Source organism: Trachurus japonicus, chromosome 4 (assembly GCF_045865225.1).
Source record: "Trachurus japonicus isolate A0001 chromosome 4, Traja_1.0".
NCBI lineage: Eukaryota > Metazoa > Chordata > Actinopteri > Carangiformes > Carangidae > Trachurus > Trachurus japonicus.
The window spans coordinates 27,991,993-28,016,816 of record NC_140910.1 but is presented as its reverse complement, the minus strand read 5'-3'; the positions used below and the strand labels follow the sequence as shown (position 1 = coordinate 28,016,816).

Here is a 24,824-nt window from a genome sequence, read left to right as displayed (position 1 = left end):
TTTTTGCAAAATGTTTCATTTCTCCAAAATGGAGAAGTCTCGTTTCAAGCAGCCGTGCATTTTAATATCAGCAAATGAGGTTTTAAAGGTTTCTGAGCTTTAAAACTGCAAAATGTGGCCTTTTGAAAATCATCAAAACTTTGGTCTAAAATGAACTTTCATGCACAAGAAGAAACTTTACTCACAAAATTAAAGCTGTTCATAACAAAGAGAAGCTGTCTTGTTTATATTGGAGCTAATCTAGCTGGTTAAGGGCTTTTAGTTAAGGGCTTAGAAAGCCTTAAAGAGTTTCTCTAAAATGGAAAAAGGTTCCAAAACACTTAGTGACAATACATTTCATATAGGGATGCACAATATCTATCACCATTGATAATTATCGGCCCAATATTGGCCAATAATTATCGGCCAAAACACACAGGTAAGGCCAATAATGGATTTTTTTTTTTTATCGATTATAGAGTCAATTATGTGGAGCCACTACTGCCTTGATGTTGGTTATTTTCAGTCCGTTTTTCACCCTAAGTTGGTTTGAAACAATAATAGATGTTGATTTTTGAAGAGTCATAACTGTTTTTATTTTTGTTGTAATGTTGGTTATATTATTTGGTTAAGTTAGAGGCAGAGCGATAATGATAAATTCATCGTTACTCACTACATCTTAGCCTTTTCTTAACCTCAGGTGTGGATAAACTATTAAAAATGTTTTCGGTATCTATGGAAAAAAAGACTTATTGTGCATCCTCTAAATGTTTTTAAAGCTGTTCTTAGCCTGTGCAGCAGCAGTTTTGGTATTTCCAAATGTAAAATTTTCATTACCCAGTCTTATTTTAAGATGTGCATTTCTTTTTAACATACCCCAGTGAGTTTTTTTTTACAGTGTAACTGGCCTAAGAAGCGGGGAAGCCTTCAGGTTTATCGTTGCCTTTCCAGTGAAAAACATGTTTCTCATGAAGTTTAAGCCTTGTGACGATACAATTTGACATAATCCAAAAGAAACGTTAAACAATGTTATCAGCCTCAGATGAATAATCAGAATAAACTCCAAAGGGGGCATTTAATACTTTGGTTTATCTGACAATAAAAAAAAAATCCCCAAACTTGGTTATGTGTGTGTGTGTGGTTTCACTGGAAAGCAGCATGAAGCCTTTTTTTGGAGCAGAGCTGGCAAAGTGCTGAGAAAAATTGGATCCTTGGACTATTAAGTTGATGTATTATACGCCGGAAGTCGTGGGTCCAAAACACAAACTGCACTATCAGCTACCCACACACATGACATGCAAGTGGATGACACACACACACAAGGGGGGGGGGGGGCAAAACAACTGAATGACATTACTAATAACAAGCCAAAAACACACTGATTGCATAACGTGCCCACAAACTGTAGTAAGTAAAGTAAGCAGTGGTATTACCGCCGGGTGTATGAGAGTAAACTGCTGGCAGGCTGCACAATCGATGCTTTAAGCCCATAAACGCATCAACGCACCGAGCAAACAGCGTGCAGCTTTGTGGGGAAACAGGCGTGTTAAATCCTGTGTGTGTGTGTCTGTGTGTGTGTTTGTGTGTGTTTGTGTGTCTCCGGCGTGGGAGCTTCTGCAAACCCGGATGGGGGAGAGACCAAAGGGAGAAAGAAGAGTGCAAGAGAGAGAGAGAGAGCTGTAAGAAGATAATGGGTGTGATGATGTCTTCTTGGTGGAGGAATTCGGATACGGATAACGCAGGATATAGTTGAAGGGGAAGTCTGTCTCCTGAGCGCAATCTGCACTTTTGTCTTCAAAAGCCATTAAACACAATGAAGTTGAAGTGAAGCCCGACTGCTAATGCCACCACCGTACTCGCCAAACTCTTTCCACCTTCTCTGTCTCCTCCTCCTCCCTCTCTCTCCTCGTCATGTCACCAGTGAAGTGAGTAAATAATTCAGCCTGTCCTCCTGTGTCTCTCCTGTGACAGCTGCAGGTGGGAGAACTCGAACACACACACACACACATTCACACACTTACACACACGCAGAGCGACACTGAGGGGTTTTGTTCATGGTTTTTCCTGTGAAGCACTTCAGTTGGAGAACACAATGGGATCGTGTCGGAGCAGATTACCGTGAGCAGGCTGGAAAGCGCTTCCCCATTTGGGCCCATTGTTCACAAAAAACTTATTGCAACCGCAGTTTCCATAATATTCAGTTCTTCTTATTCTGATAAGATAAATAATTCATGAATAATTATAACTACCTTTTTTTTCAGAGCGTCGGTGTATTCTCTATTTGTTCGGGTTTTTGTTTAATGAGAACAAAGACGTTAAAATCCTCCTGATGCCTTTATGCATTTCATATTTTTAGCAGCTACAACAAAGACACACTATGTAAAGTAACAGAAACAGTCAGTTTTCCACTTTAAATATATAAAATGAGGCCTTTATTTTCTGTAGGTCACAAGAAACACTAACTCTAATAACGATAACAGGTGGTAATAAACCTGAAAGTGAAACTTAAACTTGCACTGCTGAAAACTGGGACCTTGCTTGGCTTTAAAACAAACCATGACACCTACTTTTTGATTAAAATAAAGCATCTTCTAAATAAGAAATGTCAATATTAAAGCAGAAGTAAGCGATCCGGTCGTTTTGGCTAACTTCTTGTCAGCCGATGGAGTTAGCAGTCCCCGCCCTCGTCCCTACGTCACCACATTCACGCGCATCCCTTGGCTGCACACACAGAGAGGACCGCCCCTTTATGCCGTTCTCTCTCCTCATTGGATAAAGGTTGTAGGATACAAGGAAAGTTTTCTCCTCGGCTAACAGCAGAGCAGAGTGACTGACAGACCCGTGTTTCAGACCAAACACTCTATGTAAGTGATTGCTGTCGGAAGATATAACTATTTAAGACTTATATTAACACAAACATTCTGCTTACTTCTGCTTTAAATCTTTACAACCATTAAAGGTCCCATATTTTATACCATTTCCTATTTGAAGAACCAAAACAAATTTTGTTGTTACATCTCCAGCCAATCAGAAGAGAGGAGGGTCTCTGGGTCTCTCATCGGATTAGCTGACGTTTTCAGGTAAGACTTCTTTATTGTGACATCATAAAGTCACAGGAAGTCTTGACGGCTGGTTTTAAGACTCAGTTTCTGAATACAGGCTGTGTGCATGATACTTTTATAGTTTAGCTGCTTTATAAAATCAGAAAAGACATGGTCATCCACCTTCATATGTGTCCTTTAAACCTTTTAAACAATTCTCCGAGTGACCGAACATGCCAACTTTTCCATTTTAACATAATCTTCAGTCCATGCCGTCGTGTATTCCCAGCAAACCAAATACTTCGCCTTGAATTTCTGTGACTTCTTTAGGTTCTTCTGATCACAACAATTTACAGCCTCTGCCACCAGTTTCAGTTTCCAACAACAACAACGGTGAAGTCAGAATAAAGCTTTTCAGGTGCTGCAGCTTGGCTACGAATCACAGCCCTATGAGTTAGCATGCAGCAAGCAGCAGCACTATATCAAACAATCCACCGCAGACTAATAAAGTTTTTACAACCTCATTCATAAAGTCTTTGGTCGTCTTTCCTGTGGGTTATGATAATGTATTTGGAATATTTACTTTAGGGGGAAAGACGCCTCGCAGCACAAAGACCTGAAGAACTGATCGGCTGTTCGTTCCTACATAAAGTCTCTTTTTGTTTTGTTTGTGTTTGATACTGCAGCTGGATCCATCCACTATTCCCTGTCCACCTCCGCCCCTGCAGCATCAGAAAATAACCTCCACTCTGTTCGTAGTGATGAAGCGGAAACCAACACCCACGCATGCACACACACACACAGACACACAGACCCCCATCTCAGACCAATACTACGACTCAAGCTCCCCTGGTGAACACGCTGGACTCAGATGGGATTCCCTGTAAGACGACGACAACAGCAACATCAACAGCAGCAAGAGCAGAGGAGGAGGAGGAGGAGGAGGAGGAGAAGACGAGAGAAAACGGAGTAGCCGGTGTGAGTGATCTTTTCCCTCTGTGGTGGGACAGACTGGAAATTGCTCCACACCGCCGCTGCCAGTAAATCCAGCAGGCTCAGCTGTTCGGAGCAGGGCAGCATGTGGCGAGGAAGGAGCTGCCAGAGCCAGGTTTACTGGTGTGGAAACAAATAAACACAGGACAGCCTTGTACAGGTACAGGGAATTTCTGTCACTCTGGAGTATGTGTGAGTGTGTGTGTGTGTGTGTGTGTGTGTGTGTGTGGCCTGTGGATGATCCTCCATATGGGAGGTGGGAGCAGAGTCACGGCCTCTGACCACAAAGGATGTGGAGAGAGAGGAGTCATCATTCTTCTCACTCATTCTCCCACTCTCTTCTTTTTTTTTCTCACCGTCTGTCTTTCTTCCTCTCGTCATTATTATTAGTCGCACTGTTCGGCCACGCCAGCAGCAGCACGACCGCGCCGATGTGTATCTCATCTCATCACTAAACTGAACTGATCCACTGACTTCTCCCTCTAACACCACCATGAGATATTTCATAGAGATATTCAGGTTCCTCTGTCATAACACCGATGACCCGATGAACTTTCATCTTCTTAGTTACAGCTGATAATGTTATAATTTTCCTTGAAGCATATCCCGCAGAAGCTTTAGCATTAAAGGGATAGTTCAACATTTTGGCATGGCTCTGCTCCGCTGTTCTAAAAATAGCTTGCACCGACAATTAAAGGTAACGAACCTACTGCTATGACTATAGGGATTATGGCAATGGGCCAATTTGCCAAAATGTTGAACTATCCCTTTAACAAACAGTTGCTTCCCATATTAAATAAGCAAAGTTCTATTCAGCAATTCATACTCCAGCTATAGGAACAACAGCATCTGTCCGTCTCACAGAAGTTTCAACTATAAAACTTCACTTAAATTAAAACACTACAATATTAAAGGTTAAAGGAAACCAATAAAGACTCTTAGCTCATTGTTTTGGTTTAACTGTACATTTCCCGGACCACAATCTGTTTGATATGAAGGATAAACCGATTACGTTCCTGTTAGTTTAGTAATCTATTCATTTATAATTGCAGTATAATCCGATACCATAGTATCACCAAGTGATGTGTGAGACGAGCTGCCTGTTTTACTCAGGGCGTCTAGACCGAGTTAAACTCAACGATAGGCTATAATCACACTAATTGCATCCAAAAATGGACGGGGGTTTGTTAAGAAAGTGCTACCATTGAAAGGCAGTGTCTCATGTTCGCATTACAAATAGGCTCATTATCTATGATCTGACTAAGCTCTTGGCTCCGTGTCCCACCCAAACCACCATGGCGAAGGAGGATCAGCGCTGCCTGGAGACTCTGTGTCAGATCCCAGTTTTTTGGAGGGGGCGGGGAGGTTTGGAGGAGGGGGTGGTGGTGGTGGTGGTGGTGGTGGTGGCGGCGCCGAGGGATCTCCTGGGATCACCGCGGAGCTCCGAGACAAAAGGGACATTGTGGCACAGACTGACCCATCCAAGAAAACATTACTTCCTGTCCCATCAGCTCCAGCATCCTCCGCACATGAAGCTGCTCACTTCCCAGAACTGAAAGTCCCCCTTTTTTCTAACATCATCTGCCTGTTAACCGTTTAACAGCAGCAGTCAGCGCCGAACCGACCATATGTAGAGCAGACTCACGCACAGATGTCACACAACGCCTGACTGAAGAGTTTCATAATGACTTCATGAAGACAGATGTAAATCAGGGTGGATTTGCAGAAGATGATGAGTCTTTGCTCATTTCCTGGACGTCTGGATGCAGCAGCAGTGAAAGAACTCAAGTAATATTACATTTAACAGGTAGTCTGCTGCTCACGGTGCTTCAAGTTGCATCCATGCATGTGTAAGACCATTAACTGTGAAGCACTAAAAACCTCTAATTACTGCTGCTGATCACTTTCCAAAAGCATGAGTCAATTTTTATAACTTTTCTCTTTCCAGGAAGCCGCTGGCTGCAAACTTTTTATAAGTTTAACTATGAAAAATCAACTTTTAATTGCTCCAATGGTTGACACTTTTTTTTTTCATTTAAAGAGAGAATAATATATTTATAAACAAAATAGTAGTTGGAAAGCACTCGCATCACTGAGTGAAAACTAGGTGAGATGGTGAATCTTTAGATCACAGAGCCAAAAGGAGAATAAAATGAATGCATTTTGTTCAGTAGCGTGTGTCCTGGTGTTGTTATGGAAAAGCATCGGTCATTTCCCACTTTGAAAATGTGAAATCTCCCTGAAAACACCAGTAAACCATCATTATCATCAGGCGGTGGCAGCGCGTTTCCATGTAACAACGGAAATTAATTATCTATTGTAATGTGAAGTGATCTGATGATGTACAAAAACGGTTTGCAACCTGCCAGTATTTCATTTCCTCTTCTCTATCATCAGATCACATTTAACTAGAAGTTTATTGGGGCGTTAAGTCTAAAAACCAGTTTTCCTTTTGCAGCTCTCACACGCACACACACACACACACACTTTATCACTGTCTCCTTGGTTTGGTTTCAGATTGACTACGATTACATCATGTTTTTAGGAAGGCATGTCACCGTTATCAGGAAGTATTATCAGCTCTTAGGCCATTGTCTGGCTTTTCAAAACAAACACAGGTGCAATAGGTAATTCCCAGGAATGTTTGACTAAATTTAACAGAAATTTTGTTGTAACTGGGTTTTTAGTTCAGAGGAACAGAACCTGACCGAACGTCATCGCTCTTTCCTACCTTGACGTGACTCTGGGCGCCCAGGTTGTAGATCTCAGTCGGCTTCACCTCGTTGATGATCTTCACCAGACAGGTGCTGTCAGTCAGGTCGCCGTAATGCAGCTTCATGTCTGACAGAGAGCAAACACACACACACACACACACTCATTAATTCACATGCACAACAGACCTCACTCAAATCAGAGTCAGAGTCAGTTTATTTGCCATTTGTGGAAGGAAACCACATTGGAAAAGGGTTTGCGAGAGCTCAAACAGGAACACTTAAGACAATAGGACAATAGACAACCAATAAACAGATAAAATGTTCTTGCATTGCTTGATCCACTAAAGCAGGGCCCGCTGGATGAATTGACCAAGTGTAAAAAAAAAAGACAGAAAAGGCATAATATCGTCGAAACTGTGCATGTTTGTTCATAATATTTTTTGTCAAAGGATAAATAGTTAACTGTAAATATCTTAAAAATGTACTTGTTTGCACTAAAACAAAAAGAAAAGTTTAGAGTTCTTGTTATTCATAGGTTTTTACAGTATGCTCTTATTTTACCGGTCTGGTCCACTTGAGATGAAACTGCGCTGAGTGTGGTACCGGAACTAAAATGAGTTTGACACCCCTGCACTAGAGCAAAAATAATGTTGGTGTTATGTTCACTCAGTTTTTGGTTCTCTCCTTTATATCGGACTGACTGGGGCTTGTTACGATAAAAAGTGTAATTATTCATTTGAAAGTCTTTGCAGTTACAATTTCGAAGGGTTTACTGCAGTGCTGCATTGAAGCCATTTTAAAAAAATTCAGAGTTAATGACTTTATACTTCACTTTAAATGTATTGCTACTTTATTTTTAAGCTGCCTTTTTGTTATGTGTCTTTACGTGATGACGTTTTTATGTTGTTATATGTACAGTATATGAGCTGCTGGATATACAACTACTGTATTTCTATGGGGATATGGGGATCTATCTAAATACTGTACATGCATACTATCTATCTATCTATCTATCTATCTATCTATCTATCTATCTTAATAAATACATGCATATCTATCTATCTATCTATCTATCTATCTATCTATCTATCTATCTATCTCATTCATCTAGTAAAATGTCTCCAACACGTATTTGTCAGAAGTCTGAATTATTTTCTCCCTAATACTATTATCAGCCCCAGAAATCCCATATCAGTTAGGTCTGAAGAGTAATTCAATCTTCCTGATCCTTCACATGTTCAAATGCTTTGAGAAGTTTTGTTTTGTTCTTGTCTAACATCAGAGTAGTAGTAGAACGTGTAGTAGAACGTGTAAACAGATTTAGACTCCAAAAAACTGACATTTCATTGAGAGAATATCACATACAACAGATTGAAGCTATAGGTCAAAAGGGCTCTGGTGTAACTAAAGCTTCACTATCATCTCCACTCTTAAGTTCTCAAGTATAAAGTGTGTTGTCCCACATTTTGGACATGAATAGAGGCGACTTTGGTCAAGGGTGTCTGAGGTCTGTAGGCTGGTGATTAGGGGTTTGCAGAGGGAGGGATAACAAAGAAAAAGAAAAGATCAGCATGTGAAACTATTGGCAGCTGCCATATTTGGAGAATAAGCTGCTCTTGTGTTCTTAGTTGGGGAAAAAAAAGAAGAAGAAACACGATAAAACAGCTTCTTGGCGTAACTGAGAACTGACGCTGCAATTCTTGTACAAGAGGTTATTAATCATCATTAATCATGGAGATCTAGAAGTCCACGATTATGAATGTGTAGTTGTCATCATCTGTTACTGTACCAACTAATTTCCTGTGACCTCTGATGCCCAGTGAATATCTACAGTAAACCTCTATCTGTGGTGGAGTAAACGGGACACTTACTGCCTCCACTGTGAGTCTGGGGGTTCGAATACAGATGTTCAATACGGCCGGTGTTGAAGGAGCTGGAGCGACGCAGGATACCATGAACCTGAGAGAAAAAGGAGATTCATACATAGAGTTAGATTATAGATTTCATCAACATAGTGACCTAATTCTAATTTATGGATCATGTTTTTGTTTTGTTTTGTGTTTTGTTATCTTAAAAAGATCTTTAAGCCCCTCCTACAGACTTTAAATCAATCTCTCCACTGACTTTGTAAACAGATTCACAGCTGAGCACACAAACACCTGTTCAAATGCAAATGTTTGAGTATGCAAATAGAAGATCAACAACACAACAACAACAGTGTCACTGCCTGGTGACTGGGACCCTCCAGAACAGAAGTGACACAGATGCACTAACAACTGTAATACCGAGTTCCTGAAGGCCGTTCAGTATTACTTAATATCACTTATGGTAAGTTAAAAATCTTGAAAACACATACATAGCGGCCAAATAAAACCTTCTCTCAAGACTTTTTAGTTTAATGGTAACAATCGAACCTTCAGCGTTAAAATCAGAGCGAGACAGGAAACAAGCGTTTAATACTTGAGCAATCACTCAACCCACCTGCACCCACCCAACTCGTCAACACATATCAATCCAAAGCTTGCAATCTACAAAGAGCGACCGGAAATTCTAATTGCAGGCGATTCAATTGTTAGATATGTAAGGCTCCCTGGTGCTGTCACCTACTGCCTCTCAGGAGGCAAGACGGCTGACTTTATCGAACTGATCCCGGCTCTCCTGAACATTCACCCCACTGTCCACACTGTCATCTGTCACACAGGCACATGTGACGTCATGAGCAGGCAATCAATTAAACTACACTACGAACTCGAATCGCTAGCCACTACAATTGAAAGCCTGGGGAGGAGGTGTGTCCTATCTGGCCCCACTCCCGTCATGTCTAAAGGTCCTGAGCGTTTCAGCCGACTATACAGCCTGCATCAGTGGATGGGGAATTTCACGACTGCCACTGGCCTTGGTTTTATCAGTCACTTTGATTCATTTTGGACCACGAAAGACATGTTTAGACCTGATGGCTTGCATCTTAATAGGAAAGGTACTGGACAACTAACTCAAAACTTTATCAACTTTGTTGCTTTTAACCCTCAGTGATGTTTTCCCCAGCTGGACCCTGCCCAGTTTACTGACTCGGTTTTACATAGCCTTGTCCCTGACAATGCGGGTCCCGTTGACACAGTATTTCCCGCAGCATTTCCTATTAATTCCATTCCTGTTAGGATTACTGAAAGACAGTGTGTTATTGTAAAACCTACCTCCAATTCAATCAGAAACAGTCTTATCATAGTCAATACCAATACCATGTCTTCTAAGTCCAGCCTGTCATCTTCACCACCCACGACTAATGTCTCCTTTGGTAGTTACTCTACATTTGAGTACTTAGCTTTTGTTTTAAAATCTGCATATCCCTGCCTACTACTCACAGTTTATTGTCCACCAAGGCTTAGAAATTGTTTTGTAGAGGAATTTGCTGAACTACTATCTAAGATCTGTGTTGAATATGACTCTGTCCTTATCTCCGGCGATTTCAACATTCATATTGATAATAGGACAGATAATTTTGCTGAACAGTTTACTGACATGTTATCATCCTTTGACTTCACACAGCATGTAACTGGTCCTACTCATAGTCATGGTCACACTCTTGACCTAGTCATTTCTAAAGGCCTCGATGTAACCTTAAAGTCCATCCTAGATGTTGGGATATCAGACCACTGTATCTTCTTTGATATGTCACTGATCACCAAACGCAAACCTAGATTGAAATTAACTAAAAGGCGCTCGTTTCGTGCAGACACATCCAACAAGTTTATCCTAGGATATACTAACAGGCCACAGTCTGTTGTTAATGTTAACTGTGACCATGACTCGTCATCATTGTCTCTATGTGACAGCTTAGTCAATGATTTTAACCGGTCTGTGACACAAATTTTAGATGATATCGCACCACTAAAAATAAAGACAACTCTAGGTAGGTTGAAAGCACCATGGAGGAATATGGATAGTGTGAAAGCACTAATAAGAGCCTGCCGTAAGTCTGAACGTAAGTGGCGCAAAACAAAACTACAAGACGACTATATCAATTACAAAGATCTGCTCAGCACATATAACACAGAAATTAGAAGATCCAGACAGCAATATTTTTCTCAGATTATAACTGAAAATCATAATAATTCCAAGTTTCTGTTTAGTACAGTTGATAAACTGGTCAATCCTCCCAGACCTATACCTCCTGAGTTTCACTCCCCAGAAAAATGCAATGAGTTTGCTGCTCATTTTAATCTCAAAGTTTCCAATATTAGAAACAACATTGCGGCCTCGTGCACTGGTGCAGCTCACCACTTTGTCGCTCCACAGTGTCATACTGCCGTCACTTTCTCCAACTTCAGCCCTATCCTAAGCCATGAACTTCAAAAAGTGATACAGCAGCTAAGTTTTGCAACTTGTGCTCTTGATGCTATGCCCACCAAGTTTTTAAAGATGTTTTTAACTGCCTGGTGGATGATGGTGCTTGAAATTGTTAATACCTCACTGCTCACTGGACTTTTCCCCACTATTCTCAAACATGCTATTATTACTCCATTGTTAAAGAAGACCAATCTAGATCCATCTGTTATTGATAATTATAGGCCCATTTCTAATCTTCCATTCCTGGGGAAAATTCTCGAAAAAGCAGTCTATCAGCAATTAGCCTACACGTACATCTGTCAGAAAATAACCTATTTGACATGTATCAGTCTGGTTTTAGAGTCAACCATAGTACAGAAACGGCCCTTACCCGAGTAGTTAACGATCTTAAAATCAACTCTGACAGCCATAAAGTTTCAGTCCTAGTCCTTCTCGATCTCAGTGCCGCTTTTGACACGGTTGATCATGGTATCCTGCTTCAGCACCTTGAGCACTGTGTAGGCCTTAAAGGCACTGTTCTAAACTGGCTTTCCTCCTACCTTACTCATAGATCCTGCTCTGTTTCTATTGCTGACTTCAAATCAGACGAAGTTAGCATTTCTTATGGTGTTCCCCAAGGGTCTATTCTTGGCCCACTCCTGTTCAATTTGTACATGCTCCCACTTGGTTACTTAATCCGTGAACTCAACATTTCATATCATTCCTATGCTGACGACACACAACTATACATATCTGTTTCTGCTGACCACCTGAGCCCAGTAAATGATCTCATTCAGTGTATTAAGGATGTTAGACAGTGGATGGCTGAAAACTTTCTACAATTGAACGATGAAAAAACTGAAATTCTTGTAGTAGGTCCGAAGACTCTGAGGCACCATATCTGTTCCTTATTAACTCCATGTCCTGTGAAACCTAGTGAGCATGTAAGAAACTTAGGTGTGATTCTTGATGCTGGTCTCAACTTTCATAAGCATGTCTCTTTCATTTCTAAGACTGCTTTCTACCATCTTAGGAACATATCTAAAGTTAGACCCATTTTATCCTTATCTGATTCTGAAAAGTTGGTTCACGCTTTTATTTCAAGTAGGTTAGACTACTGCAACGCACTTTTACCAGGACTAACAGAACAAGCACTTTATAAACTGCAGCTTATCCAGAATGCTGCAGCCAGAGTTTTAACAAGAACCAAAAGATGTGAACACATCACTCTGATTTTAGCATCTCTTCACTGGCTTCCAGTGAAGCAAAGAATTGATTTTAAAATTGTACTTATTGTTTTTAAAGCTCTGAACGGTGTAGCTCCTCCCTACATCTCTGACATGCTCACTGAGTACACACCAGACAGATCCCTGAGATCATCAAGTAAAGGTCTATTCCAAGAATACACTCAAACTCAGCTCATGGTGCCTTCAGTCATTATGGTCCTACTCTTTGGAATTCCCTACCTCACGAACTCAGGTCTGCTACAACAGTATCTTCTTTTAAAAGCAGACTAAAAACATTTCTTTTTTCACAAGCCTTTAGTTTTTAATTGTTGTTTTTCTTTAATTTGCAATATTTCCCTCTATCCTAACAAGATTTTTAGTTTTTAAATTGTTTTTAATCTGCAACACTTTCTTCTTATTGTTTTCTTATTGTGTTTTTTTCTATACGTATTTTACGAGCTGTAATGTTGTTCTATTTTTGTGAAAGCACATTGAGTTTGTGCTTGTCGCATGAAATGTGCTATATAAATAAAATTGTTGTTGTTGTTGTTTTTGAGGAGAATTTTTTTTTCTTATCAAATATTGTACTGTTTTGCTCAGTTGCAAAAGTGTGTAAGTTCCTCCATTCGTTTATTTGTCATTTTCCTTTAATGTGTCTGTTTTGTGTTGATTGAAGTTGATACAACAACAACTGTGTCACGGCCCGGCTCGCTGTGTTTTTAATGCAGCCTGTGATCTGTGATTTGTGATCTGTACTCCATGTTCTGAGGAGGGTGTGTGTGTGTGTGTGTGTGTGTGTGTGTGTGTGTGAGGAAGCTCTGCTGAGGGAAGATAACAGGACCTGATCCGAGGAGAGTCCATTAGTGGGAGGACGCTGTGCCCTGACCTGACTTCCTTTATTCACTGTGCACTTCCTGCCTGCATGTGCGCTCCTCTTTAATGCCCCCCCCCCTCCTCATCCCCATCACATCGCATCACATCAGCATCTCCAACCTGGATCCAGTCCACTTCCTCTCTGCCGTCTGTGACTCTGACCAGGCTGCAATGGAGCTGTGTATGTGTGTGTACTTGTACAGCTATACATGTGAGGACCAGTTTTTATTTTTAAACCATCAGAGTGAGGACATTTTGGCTGGTTCTCACTTTCTCAGACCCCTTCCAAGGGCTGTTTGAGGGTTAAAGTGCGCCAACATTTTTTTTTCGCGTCTTGCCTCACTCCCGAGTCGATGACAAGCAGATAGACACCATCCTTTCGACTGTGCGTGCAGTAACAAGGGAGATAGAGCCGTATCGCCCGTAATTAGCTTAGCTCAAACACTGGAAGTGTATAGGTAGTGTTAGCCTGCCTCCACCTAAAGTCGCTAATTAGCTTAGCTCAAACGCTGGAAGTGTATTGTTATATCTTCCGTCTTATTAATATAACAAGGATTTATCGGACCACGACGTCTCTTCAAAGATTTATTCGTAGCGGTACAACTTGTTAGCCCATGGCTACACTGGCAACAACAACATAGCAAAGGTTACCCAGCATGCACCAGGTGCATGTCAACTACGGGTCCTAGTGTAACCCAAAATACACAACATGTATAGGTAGTTTTAGCCTGCCTCCTACCCGAGCCGAAATCAGCAGTCAGAAGCTGATTTCATTTTAGCTCTAAAACATATATCATTTTATCAACATTTCAAACATTTTTAGGCGAGAAAGTAGCCGTTTAGATCAGCAGTGGGTCGTTAATTTGTCTAAATACCAGCTGTTTACAATTTTGTTCGGATGAATTCGGCGCTACTCAAGCTAGCCGTTGTGACCAACGCACTTCCGGTTACTTCCAGTTACTTTCACAAAATATGTAAAACACCCGTTGCCCTTTACATACAGAAAACCATGACGATATAATTTGTGCTTTTACTTTGAAATAGGAAGCTAACCTACCCTCGATGTAGCTAGCTTGAACCAAAATAAACCGTCTTTGCTTGAACCCTCCGTTTTGACCGATCTCGTCCCGTCACCGGCATTTGACCGCTCAAGATGCCTTACCGGAGAGTTTTGTCAGCTCTGAGACGAAGATCGGCCAGCTGGTTTCCGTTCAGAGTTGCTGAAGAGTTTCTCTGATGGCTTTAGGTGGAGGCAGGCTAACACTACTGATACACTTCCAGCATTTGAGCTAAGCTAATTACGGGTGATACGGCTCTATCTCCCTTGTTACTGCACGCACAGTCGAAAGGATGGTGTCTATCTGCTTGTCATGAACTCGGGAGTGAGTCAAGACACGAAAAAAAAAAAATGTTGGCGTATCCCTTTAAGACTTTTTAACAACTAGGTTATCATAATTAGGTTTAAGTTAGGTGAGACACCGGAGCTGTCGGCTCAGGTCGAGGTGGCGTCTGTGAAAAGTCACCGCGGTAACGCAGTGAGGAGGAATGGAGCGTTACACTGATGCTGCATTCACCTGCAGTTAGGCAGACGGCCGTCGCTAACAAACCAGATGTCATTTTAGTCACAGAAGTCGAGAGAAAGCCGGTAAAACGTGGGTCAGGTGAACAACAACTATGACATCGCCATGACAACATACTGTCACGTGTATTGTTTTGCCTCGTGCTGACGGACCACTTGTTTACATAGAGGCTTGTTTACGTCGTTACGTGCAGCGGCTGTCGTCCGTCTGCCGTCTGCCAAATTTCACGTGAATGCAGCATGAAAAATACAATTGAGTTGCTTGCGATATACAACCGCAATGCTAGATGGGAGTAATTCCTACACAATGTCCCTTTAAGGTTATAGGGTAAGGGGCTAAGGAATACATTATGTCACTGAGTGTCCTCACAAAGATAGCCATACAAACATGTGTGTGTGTGTGTGTGTGTTTCTGCCACACATTTGAAAGGGGAAATGAAGTCATGCAGCTACTGTCAGGACAACAACAATGAGCTCTGGTGCAACGTGTGCGTGTGTGTGTTTATGTAACATGTGTTGGTGAACGTGTAGCGTGAGCGCAGTCGTCAGTCAGTCAGAAACAGCTTGTTAACCTCTGCGTCCATCCACCGGCGTGTTGACTTTCCTGCGCTCTGACATCACATCACACGCCGCAGCTGCAGGTTGAAAGTTGCTGACCTCACATGTACGGCCATATAATAATAACAACCCCTTCCCTCGTTAATGGCGCGACCTCGGGGGTAAAAGTTGAGGGGGTTAACAGGCTCCAACCGGCACAAAGGGTCTTATCGGGGTGAGATGTGATGTGAGCCGGACCACGCATGGAGCGAGCTGACTGTCACGTTACGTCACGATTCCTAAGCAGCTCCCACTCACTCTGCTGTGACTGGACGCCGCTTATCAGGGGAATGTCCCTCTATGTGTGTGTGTGTGTGTGTGTGTGTGTGTTGGCATGTTCGAGTGTCTGGATTCACTGGTGTTTATGTCTGTGTTTCCTAAGAACAGACTCTGGACACTGCTCTGTGTGTGTTCGTGCGTGCGTGCGTGCGTGCGTGCGTGCGTGCGTGTGTAGTCGGGGCTTTTCTCACCTTGTAGCCTTTAGCCATCAGGAACTCAGCCAGGTAGGAGCCGTCCTGAAAAGAGACAAGAGAAAAAACAACCTGTAACATGGTATTTTAACATTAACAAGTATGAGGTTCTTCTAACTGAATTCATTTTGCATATAGCATCGTTTTCTTTCATCTGTATAAAAACAGCTGGAGGAAACAAACAGAAATCTCATATTTCCATCTCTGTTTCCTCTTTGTCCTCTTTTAATGACATCGTCACGAGTTGTTTATCTCGAGGAGCTTAATTTCTAATATTCAATGACCGCTTTCCATGAACATCTATTGACATGAGCACCATAGATTTAGTTGCAAACAGAAATGTAATTTTTATTCATCTGTTTCAATGTTTAATGTCAATAATCCAATCAGCATGTTATTGATTATTTATTATTCCAGTTTGAATTGATTCATTCAGCTTCTTGTGTGTTTTACAGTGAAGCTTTGTTGGAGCAGCTTCCTCTTCTCCTCTATTAGAGCTGACAGACAAACTCCGCTGACTAATATCTGTATCTTTCAGGGACTTGAACAACTCTCCTTGTCCTTCATAGGTTGTATGTGTTATTATGTTCAGACGTATACTATAAAAGTGGCATATAATGATCAGAAAAAGACAATTAAATTATTAATCACAATTATTTCTACGGCAGTTAATGGTCAAGTAAAATTTTTATGATTGTGACATGTCAAACGAAACGCTGCAACACAACCAAAACAAACTATTTCACATTTAAGTTAATGCAAGATATCAAGATATTACAGAATGACGACATCCACACTGCTCCTTTCAGATTTGTTTTTAGATCTGTTTTTTTTTTTTTTTTTAAGTGTCTGTTCACATTATCTTTAAAAGAATTGGCCAATATTAGACTCCGGCACGAACACGGGAACAACAACGTCAGGGATAGTAAACATGCAGGCCACAGCTGTGTGCGTGCATTTACAGGTTACCGTGCAGTGGAAGCAGATGTGTATAGTATAGGAGAAGGTTCAATATGACCCAGATGTGTCACCACAAAACGACTACCTGACTTGTTTGTAATAAATAAATAAAAACATGGATTTTTGAGCACATTCTCACTTTACATTTCATTTCTAAACCCTCTGCAGAGTCATATATCACCAGCTGTTTTAAGAGGGAAATGGGAAATCTTGTGTGAAACTGGCTGGCGCGGTGATTAGCTGGAAAGTAAACCTGTATATTGTTCAGTCCGTGACACATTAATGGACGTGAAAAAAAAAACTAAAAAAGTCTTTCACGGAGCTGGAACACAACCTTCCTGAAAAACCTGCACGCTGCGGCCTGGGATCATTAGGTGTAACATCCACATGAATCAGGAGCTTTTGCCAGACATGGGGCCAAAGTGTGTGTGTGTGTGGTGTGTGTGTGTGTGTGTGTGTGTGTGTGTGTGTGTGTGTGTGTGTGTGTGTGTGAGCGAGCCCTGTCAATAAGGTCTTGTTCCCCTCACCCATGTTACTCCTCGTCTTTTTTCCCTGCTCAGACTTTCCGACCGCACATTCTGGGGCACTCTGGAAAATTCCGAACCAGTCATGACATTCATCGTTCAATCCCCCTCACATGTGCACACACACACACACACACACACACACACACACTTGTACTCTCACTCACACTGCCAGCTATAGCCAGCCCCCCATGCTTCCTCTCCAGGTCTGGGGGGTAACAGTGGAGGTGAAGGGGAAGAGAGGGAGAGAGAGGGTTGAGGAGGAGCTACAGGTTGGAGGAAACCCAGGAAGCTGCAGGGGACGGTCATGTTCTGGGCCTCGACACGAGAGACACCATACAGGTACAAACAGTCTGCACACAAGATTAACTACAACTATGTGAAAAACATCACTCTGCATCTCTCTGTGTGTTGTTCACACTGAAGCGACACATATATACTGATGTTTGGCCACAGGGGGGCAGAAGAAAATAAGCAGACACACACTGAGCTCTGCAGGTACAGTATAGTGCACAGTGGGTTTACAGTATGATCACAACTGTATTATTTTCATTAAACGATTCATCGATTAGTTGTTTGGTCAATAAAATGTTTTTAAAAAATGTTGAAAAATGTCAATCAGTGTTTCCCAAACCACAAGATGATGTCCTCAAGTGTCTTGTTTTGTCCACAAACCAAAGAGATTCTCAGTTTATTATCATAAAGGAACAAAGAAAGCAGAAATATTCACATTTAAGAAGCTGAAATCAGAGAATTTGGACTTTTTTTCTTATCAAAATAGTGGGCGATTAATTTAATAATCGATTATTGTTTGATTAATCGATTAATTGTTGCGGCTCTAGATCGCAGCCTGTAATTGTGATGCTTATTTTTTTGCAAAGTTTTGTAAAGTCTTGCAGCTGGTATCAAGAAGCCATGTTTGTAGTTTGGCTACTGTTTGAAATTGTAATAAAATGAAACTGAACTACAAATCGGTGTTATATAAGGATGAGCATTTGTTTGTTTTTAATGATTTTTGATGATGATCGGGGTATTTTATGTTTTGATATATAAGTATGGATTAGAGGAAATGTCAACTGTGCATGAGTTGATTACCATACTGAAATAAAACAAATAGAAAACAATGGCAGCATAGTTGAAGGAAACTCTTGGTTTGGATTGTTAAACGTGTCATTTACTATACAGCAATTTAACCAAATTATTTTAACAATTTTTTTTCCCCTTCTCAGCTCATGAAGTTTGCTCAGTTTTCCTGGAGACGATGACCAGTTGTCAAGTCATGCCTGTCATGTGGATTTAGTCATTTGTTGAACAAGCTTTTTTTACCACAGACATTTGGTGCAGTTATTTACTCGTCACTAGTCATAGTAAGAAAAGCACAACTGTTACAAAAAATGAAATATCTCAGTGAGCCATGTTAAGTTATTACTATTTTCTATTTAATTTGATTCATTATTCAAATTATTATTACTTTATATTTAACTTTTCCTGCATTTTTTCGCATTATAATGAATGGGGACGATCTTTAAACTCTTCAAAACCTGAGACTCTTTGCACACGACTGATATTTCAGCACACTTTCTTTTACAGACTTCCCTTAAACCTTTAAACTGTTCACAAAACTTTCAGCTATTCAAGCAAGATTCAACTTATTGATATCTCCAACAATTATTGATTAGTGACAGTCATTCATTCACAGTTTTGGCAGTTTCCAGTTTATAATGGGTGTGTATTGCACGGAATGTACAGGGCAAGGGAAGATGACATCATCGCTAGAGTGACGGAGGGTCTAAAGATTGTCTGAAATTTTTCTCTTTAGCTCGTCCTCCTGGCCACAAATTAAATCCTACATGCGTATTTTTTTCCACAGTTGTAGACAAACTTGTTGTAGTTCTTATACTCCGCCCTCAAAGCTGACAGGCTTACAGAATTTGAACTGTGAGCCTCAGAGTGATGCCAGTCTCAACCCGATGCCCATTTACTCCTGTGTCCTCTACAACCCCTTTCTCCCATACATTTCTATGTAATCCTGTGTGCCACATGAATGATAACTAAGCAGGTATAATCACCATGGCAACCTCTGAAGTCACGACAGACAGATTGATTGACAGGCATAACCGGTATGTGTATGGCATCATGTGACCTACAGTATGACTAACTAACGTACAAACGTGCGTCAAGTAGTGAAGCAGGTCATACCAGACACACCTACTCTCCTACACAATAAAGGTACATATATATATATATTTATCTATTAACATCACATAGACACAGTTGTAAATCCTCTGGATATATGAAGATATTTATGTCAAATCCCCACTGTGAAATACCTATATAAATACATTTATTTCTTTATTTTAATATTTATTTATTTATTTACTTATTTATTTTCACATTTATGGTTCAGGATGTGGAAATGAATGCCTATCCTGTATCTCTGTCTCTGATTAAAATCAGGAAATACGCAGTTAAACTCACCTGATTTTTAAATTTCATCCTTAACTTATTAATTCTTCCAGTCATCGTGTCATACATCAGTCTCAGCTCCTTTATGTCAGTGTTCAGATTGAGATGATCATGTGTCTGTCTGGCTAAAGAGTGACTCTTGACCTCAATCAATCAATCAATCAATCAATCAATCAATCAATCAATCAAATTTCACCTTTCAAAGCAAATAAATGCCATTCAAAGTGCTTTACATTTTGATTGAAAAAGTATATATAAGATGTGAAACAGAAGAATGACGTGGAGACTAATGCACGGAAATTAAAAACAACAATAAAATACAGCAATAGTAAAAGATAAAAACACAATAGAATATGATAAAATATAAAAGACCCTGTAACCCTAAGCCTTGGGGGGGGGTTAATAAAACTCATATATATTTCCACACGTACCACTTCCATCACTGATTTTTGCACTGAAACAAAGGTGGGCAGGCTTGAAAAATGCTAAACAGCTCAAAGGACACACTCACAGTTATAGTTATGCCCTGGATCTACAGCTGAGATCATTTGCAGCTTCTGCAGGTTGAGCTCTCTGGCGGTCAGTTGGCATTAGATGCCCAACCTGTTTCTGCCTGACCCAAAAAAAGGGGGGGATTGGTTGGACTGGATAGAGAGTGGGGGGTTGGTGGGGGGGCACTGGCAGCCCCTCGCCCGTCCCCACGGCGTTCAAAGCTCCAGCCGGTGTCATGTTTTCCTGCCCGTGTGCCAGGGTCAAATCGTTCCACGCCAGACCAATATGGAAAACAAGCCTGAAGAGCTGCAGCTCTGTTTCAAAACAAGAGGCTCCTTTGAGGGCATGTTAGCCCATAAACCCTGGCCTCACCTCGCTGTTTCCTGTTATGGGGAGTTGGGCGCTTGCTGGGAGCAAAGGACACACACACACCTACATGTTCACCTGCCAGGTCAATGCCATACCACAAAATCCCTGAAGACTCATTCTGGCCTTTGGCACAATATGATCTCTCTACTCTGTAGCTGCACTGAATGAGAGCCAAAAGGCTGCTCCAGTAACAGGAGGGTGAAAGTTAATTGAAGTACAGGACAATGATTGTTTCATATTTGCATACTGCTGTTATGCCTGAATAACTCTTCTTATATTGTAGTAGCCAGGATCGTCTGCAGGGGGAGCACAGCAGGACAGGGACAGAGACTTAAGTCTCCAACACTTGTGTAATACAATTAAACTGGGCAACTTAATATGGCAAAACCTGCACATTCACATTCATGTGTATAGGTTACATGTTTATTGGAGGAACTATCTAAAGGGATCGTTCAACATTTTGGCAAATTGGCTCATTGCCATAATCCCTATAGTCATAGCAGTAGGTTTGTTACCTTTAATTGTCGGTGCAAGCTATTTTTAGAACGGCGGAGCAGAGCCGCAAGCTTCTCAGAGCTACTCTACATTCACCACGCTATGAGATAATAACAGAACGTTAACAGACAGAGTTGTTCTCGAGGTAAATTCATGCAAAACCGCTGATGCGCGATACCGTCGGGCGCAGTTTTCAGCAAGCAGTCTCTGCATTTACCTCTAAAACAACTCTGTCTCGTTACATTACATTACAATATCTCGTAGCGTGGTGAATGTGCAGTCCACTAGAGCATTTTGGAGTTTTGGGATTTTGTATTTGATGAGTTTGATGAGGGAAACCAAGAAATCCCATTAGCCTCCGTAGCGTAGCTCTGAGCAGCTAACGGCTCTGCTCTGCCGATCTAAAAATAGCTTGCACTGACAATTAAAGGTAACGAACCTACTCCTAAAACTATGGGGATTATGGCAATGGGCCAATTTGTCAAAATGTTGAACTATCCCTTTAAAATCCCTGTGAGAAACTTTACAAAACTACAGATAAGAACAGTATTAAAGAAATACATCAGCATTGAAGGAGATGAGATGAGGATGAGGTGGAAAGAAGACGCAGGAAAAAACTGAACATCGCTTAAATAATGTTGATGTTGGATTAAATCGGTCCATGTGTCTTAAGAAATGTTAATAATGTTGGCTCGTCAGAGGAACTGCCCCTGGAGCGCCGTCATTAGCTCCAATCAACATTACCGTCGTCATCATCATTATCACATCATCATGGTGTGGTGTCATTAAGACGACATATACGTTTCTGTATCATATGCATGCGTTCACTTCTCACTTCGACGCATTTTAACCTCATCGCTACAGTGACTTCAGCTGCGTCCAGCAAGGAGCATCTTTTGATGATATCTTTTAATTTAGTAGAATTTTTTTTTAAAAAGTGTTGGTAACATTGCTCAAAAAATATTTAAAAAAACGATCAACAACCTCACAAATCAGCTTTTTGATCAATGTGGAAACACCTGTGCATAGGAAAGTGCTGTTTGATGACAAGATAAAGTGGTATGAATATTCAAACCAAATCGTGCTAAAAGCTCATTTTTTCAGAAGGCGTCCATCCACAGGTGCAGCGCCGGTGCTCCTGCTGCTGCTCCTCTAAACCAGGAGCACAGATCTGAATCTACTGAACATAAAACACTGACTTGTAGATAAATAAGTCACACAATCCCATGTGGAATAATCCAAACTATCACTTTAAAAACAAGCTATCATAGGAATGTATTACAACAATTTAAGGCAGCTGGTTCCTATTCATGTTTATAACGTATTGTTGTGTGATAACACTCCTCTCCATTGGCTCCCAGTCAGCTACAGAATAGATTTTAAAGTTCTGCTACTGGTCTACAAATCACTGAATGGTTTAGGTCCAGAAGACATGAATGACATGTTAGTAGAGTATAAACCCATGAGAGCTCTGAGATCTACTGACTCAGGTCAGGTAGTGGAGCTCAGAGTTCAGACCAGACATGGTGAAGCAGCATTTGGCTGTTATGCTGCACACAACAGGAACAAACTACCAGCAGAAGTACTTTTAAATCCAGGTTAAAAACATTTCTCTTTTCAGCTCTTTTTAAGAACTTTAAACTTTATCTATTTTCATTTCTTCTACTTTTTATTCTTCTTTACTCCTGCTTTTAACTTTATGTTTAATGTTTACATTTTTTTTAAATTTATGCTGTTTTATGCTGTTCTTTTTAGATGTTTTGTCTTTATGTAAAGCAGATTGAGTTGCCTTGGTACATATGATGTCAAGCATCACTGTGCACCACTATCAGGTCTTGTACTTGTGTCTCTAAGATGCATTTAAATTGTATAAGGCCGTTTTTGCACAACCTCCTTAACACATTTATGCCCTTTTACTCTCTTCCTTACTTTACCTCCTAATTGTATCTCAATATATGCAACTATAATTACTTCCATTGTTGGTTGATGGGTTTTCTGGATTATAAATTTGCTCAAAAAGAAAAATGTCCATCATAGTTTCTCAGAGCCCTGGGTGATTTATTCTTGAGGAGTGAATTTTATAACTTTCTCAAATAACCCTTCATCCAGAGAGAGAAGAGGTGAGAAGATGTGATGTATTTGTTGGACAAGCCCCAGCACCATGGGTTTGGTACCCCCTGCTGGCGGAGCAGTGGACAACTGACCTGCACCGGGGCCTTGAACGCATCATCACAGGGTCGGCTCTGTGTGCGACCTCTGATCTGTAATTAGGGGTTTGAGGAGGAAAAAAGACCCCGGTCCAACATTTAAAGAGCTCGGGCCGGTGTGCGCCTGCGGGGCGTTCATTATGGGATGTATTTATAATGTGGAGTTCATGCTCGTACACGTGTGTTTATTTGTCATTGTGTATAAGCTACAAATGAATCACGTTAATGTGCTTTCTTTAGACCGCAGGCGGGAGCTGCCAAGCACGCCACCGCTCTGCAATTAGGCCTGAGATGGTTTAATGAAGCTGTAATCACAGACCACAACACACACACACACACAGAGACACACATACACACACACACACAGCATTAGGGCTCCCCCCTCCTCTCTGTTACAGCGGTGATCCAGCTCATATGACCGACAGGGATCACAACACACACCGGCATGAAATCATCTCTCACACATTTAATTAAGTGGAAAATTAAGTGAGGACAAACTAATCACAAGACCTTCACTCACACATCACATGTTCGTTAAGCGTCTAAAGAATCTCTCATTATTTACCTATTAGCTGACTCGCTTTTTTCTCTTCTGAACTATATTTACAATTTAAATTAGGCTGACCATTAATCGTATTTTCATTGTCATCATATGAACATGCGCAATAAACACATCACAGAAGGTGAGGTTGGTGAGGTGCAAGATATTTTTAGAACGGCGGAGCAGAGCCGCGAGCTGCTCAGATACGCTACGGAGGCTCATGGGATTTCTTGGTTTCCCTCATCAAACTCATCAAATACACAATCCAACAACTCCAAAACGCTCTGGTGGACAAGTTGTGACCTGCACATTCACCACGCTATGAGATAATAACAGAACGTCATGAGACAGAGTTGTTTTAGAGGGAAATGCAGACTACTTGCTGAAAAACTGCCCCAGACAGGAACGCGCATCAGCAGTTTTGCATGAATTTACCTCTAAAACAACTCTGTCTCGTAACGTTGCGTTATTATCTCACAGCGTGGTGAATGTGCAGGTCACAACTTGTCCACCAGAGCGTTTTGGAGTTGTTGGATTGTGTATTTGATGAGTTTGATGAGGGAAACCAAGAAATCCCATTAGCGTCCGTAGCGTACATACCACATTTCATGCCATGGTACACGTTAGTTAAGATCTCGCTGTACCGAACATGACAAGTGGCTTATTACTGAATTAACGGCATCATCCCAGCATCCAAACATGTGCAGCACTTCACTTGTGAACCGTCTCGTCTGCAGCTGAGCTGAGCGTCCATCTGTTCCTGTCTGTCTGTCTGTCTGTCTGTTCCTGTCTGTCTGTCTGTCTGTCTGTCTGTCTGTGGGCTGCCAGACTTCATCCAGAGGAGGAATCGGCCTTAGAGGAGCCATCAGCAGCCGTCGTTATGAGCGACAGAGGAGACGTGCGTACGCATTCTTAGCTTTATGATTATTATTGTTGGCTCTCGCTCAGACTCTGTCCTGCGCTGTTTCGCAC

General features: G+C 41.2%; 1 protein-coding gene across 1 annotated transcript in view; it reads right to left on the bottom strand.

The window, feature by feature from the left end:
- Nucleotides 1-24,824, bottom strand: part of gmds (GDP-mannose 4,6-dehydratase) — a 183,445-nt gene that overhangs the window by 151,883 nt on the left and 6,738 nt on the right. Inside the window, exons 2-4 of the mRNA XM_085775090.1 lie at nucleotides 15,799-15,843; nucleotides 8,599-8,686; nucleotides 6,745-6,854 (exon numbers count right to left, since the gene is read on the bottom strand). Coding sequence (XP_085631216.1) covers nucleotides 6,745-6,854; nucleotides 8,599-8,686; nucleotides 15,799-15,843 — 243 coding nt within the window. The remainder of the gene's footprint in view (nucleotides 1-6,744; nucleotides 6,855-8,598; nucleotides 8,687-15,798; nucleotides 15,844-24,824) is intronic.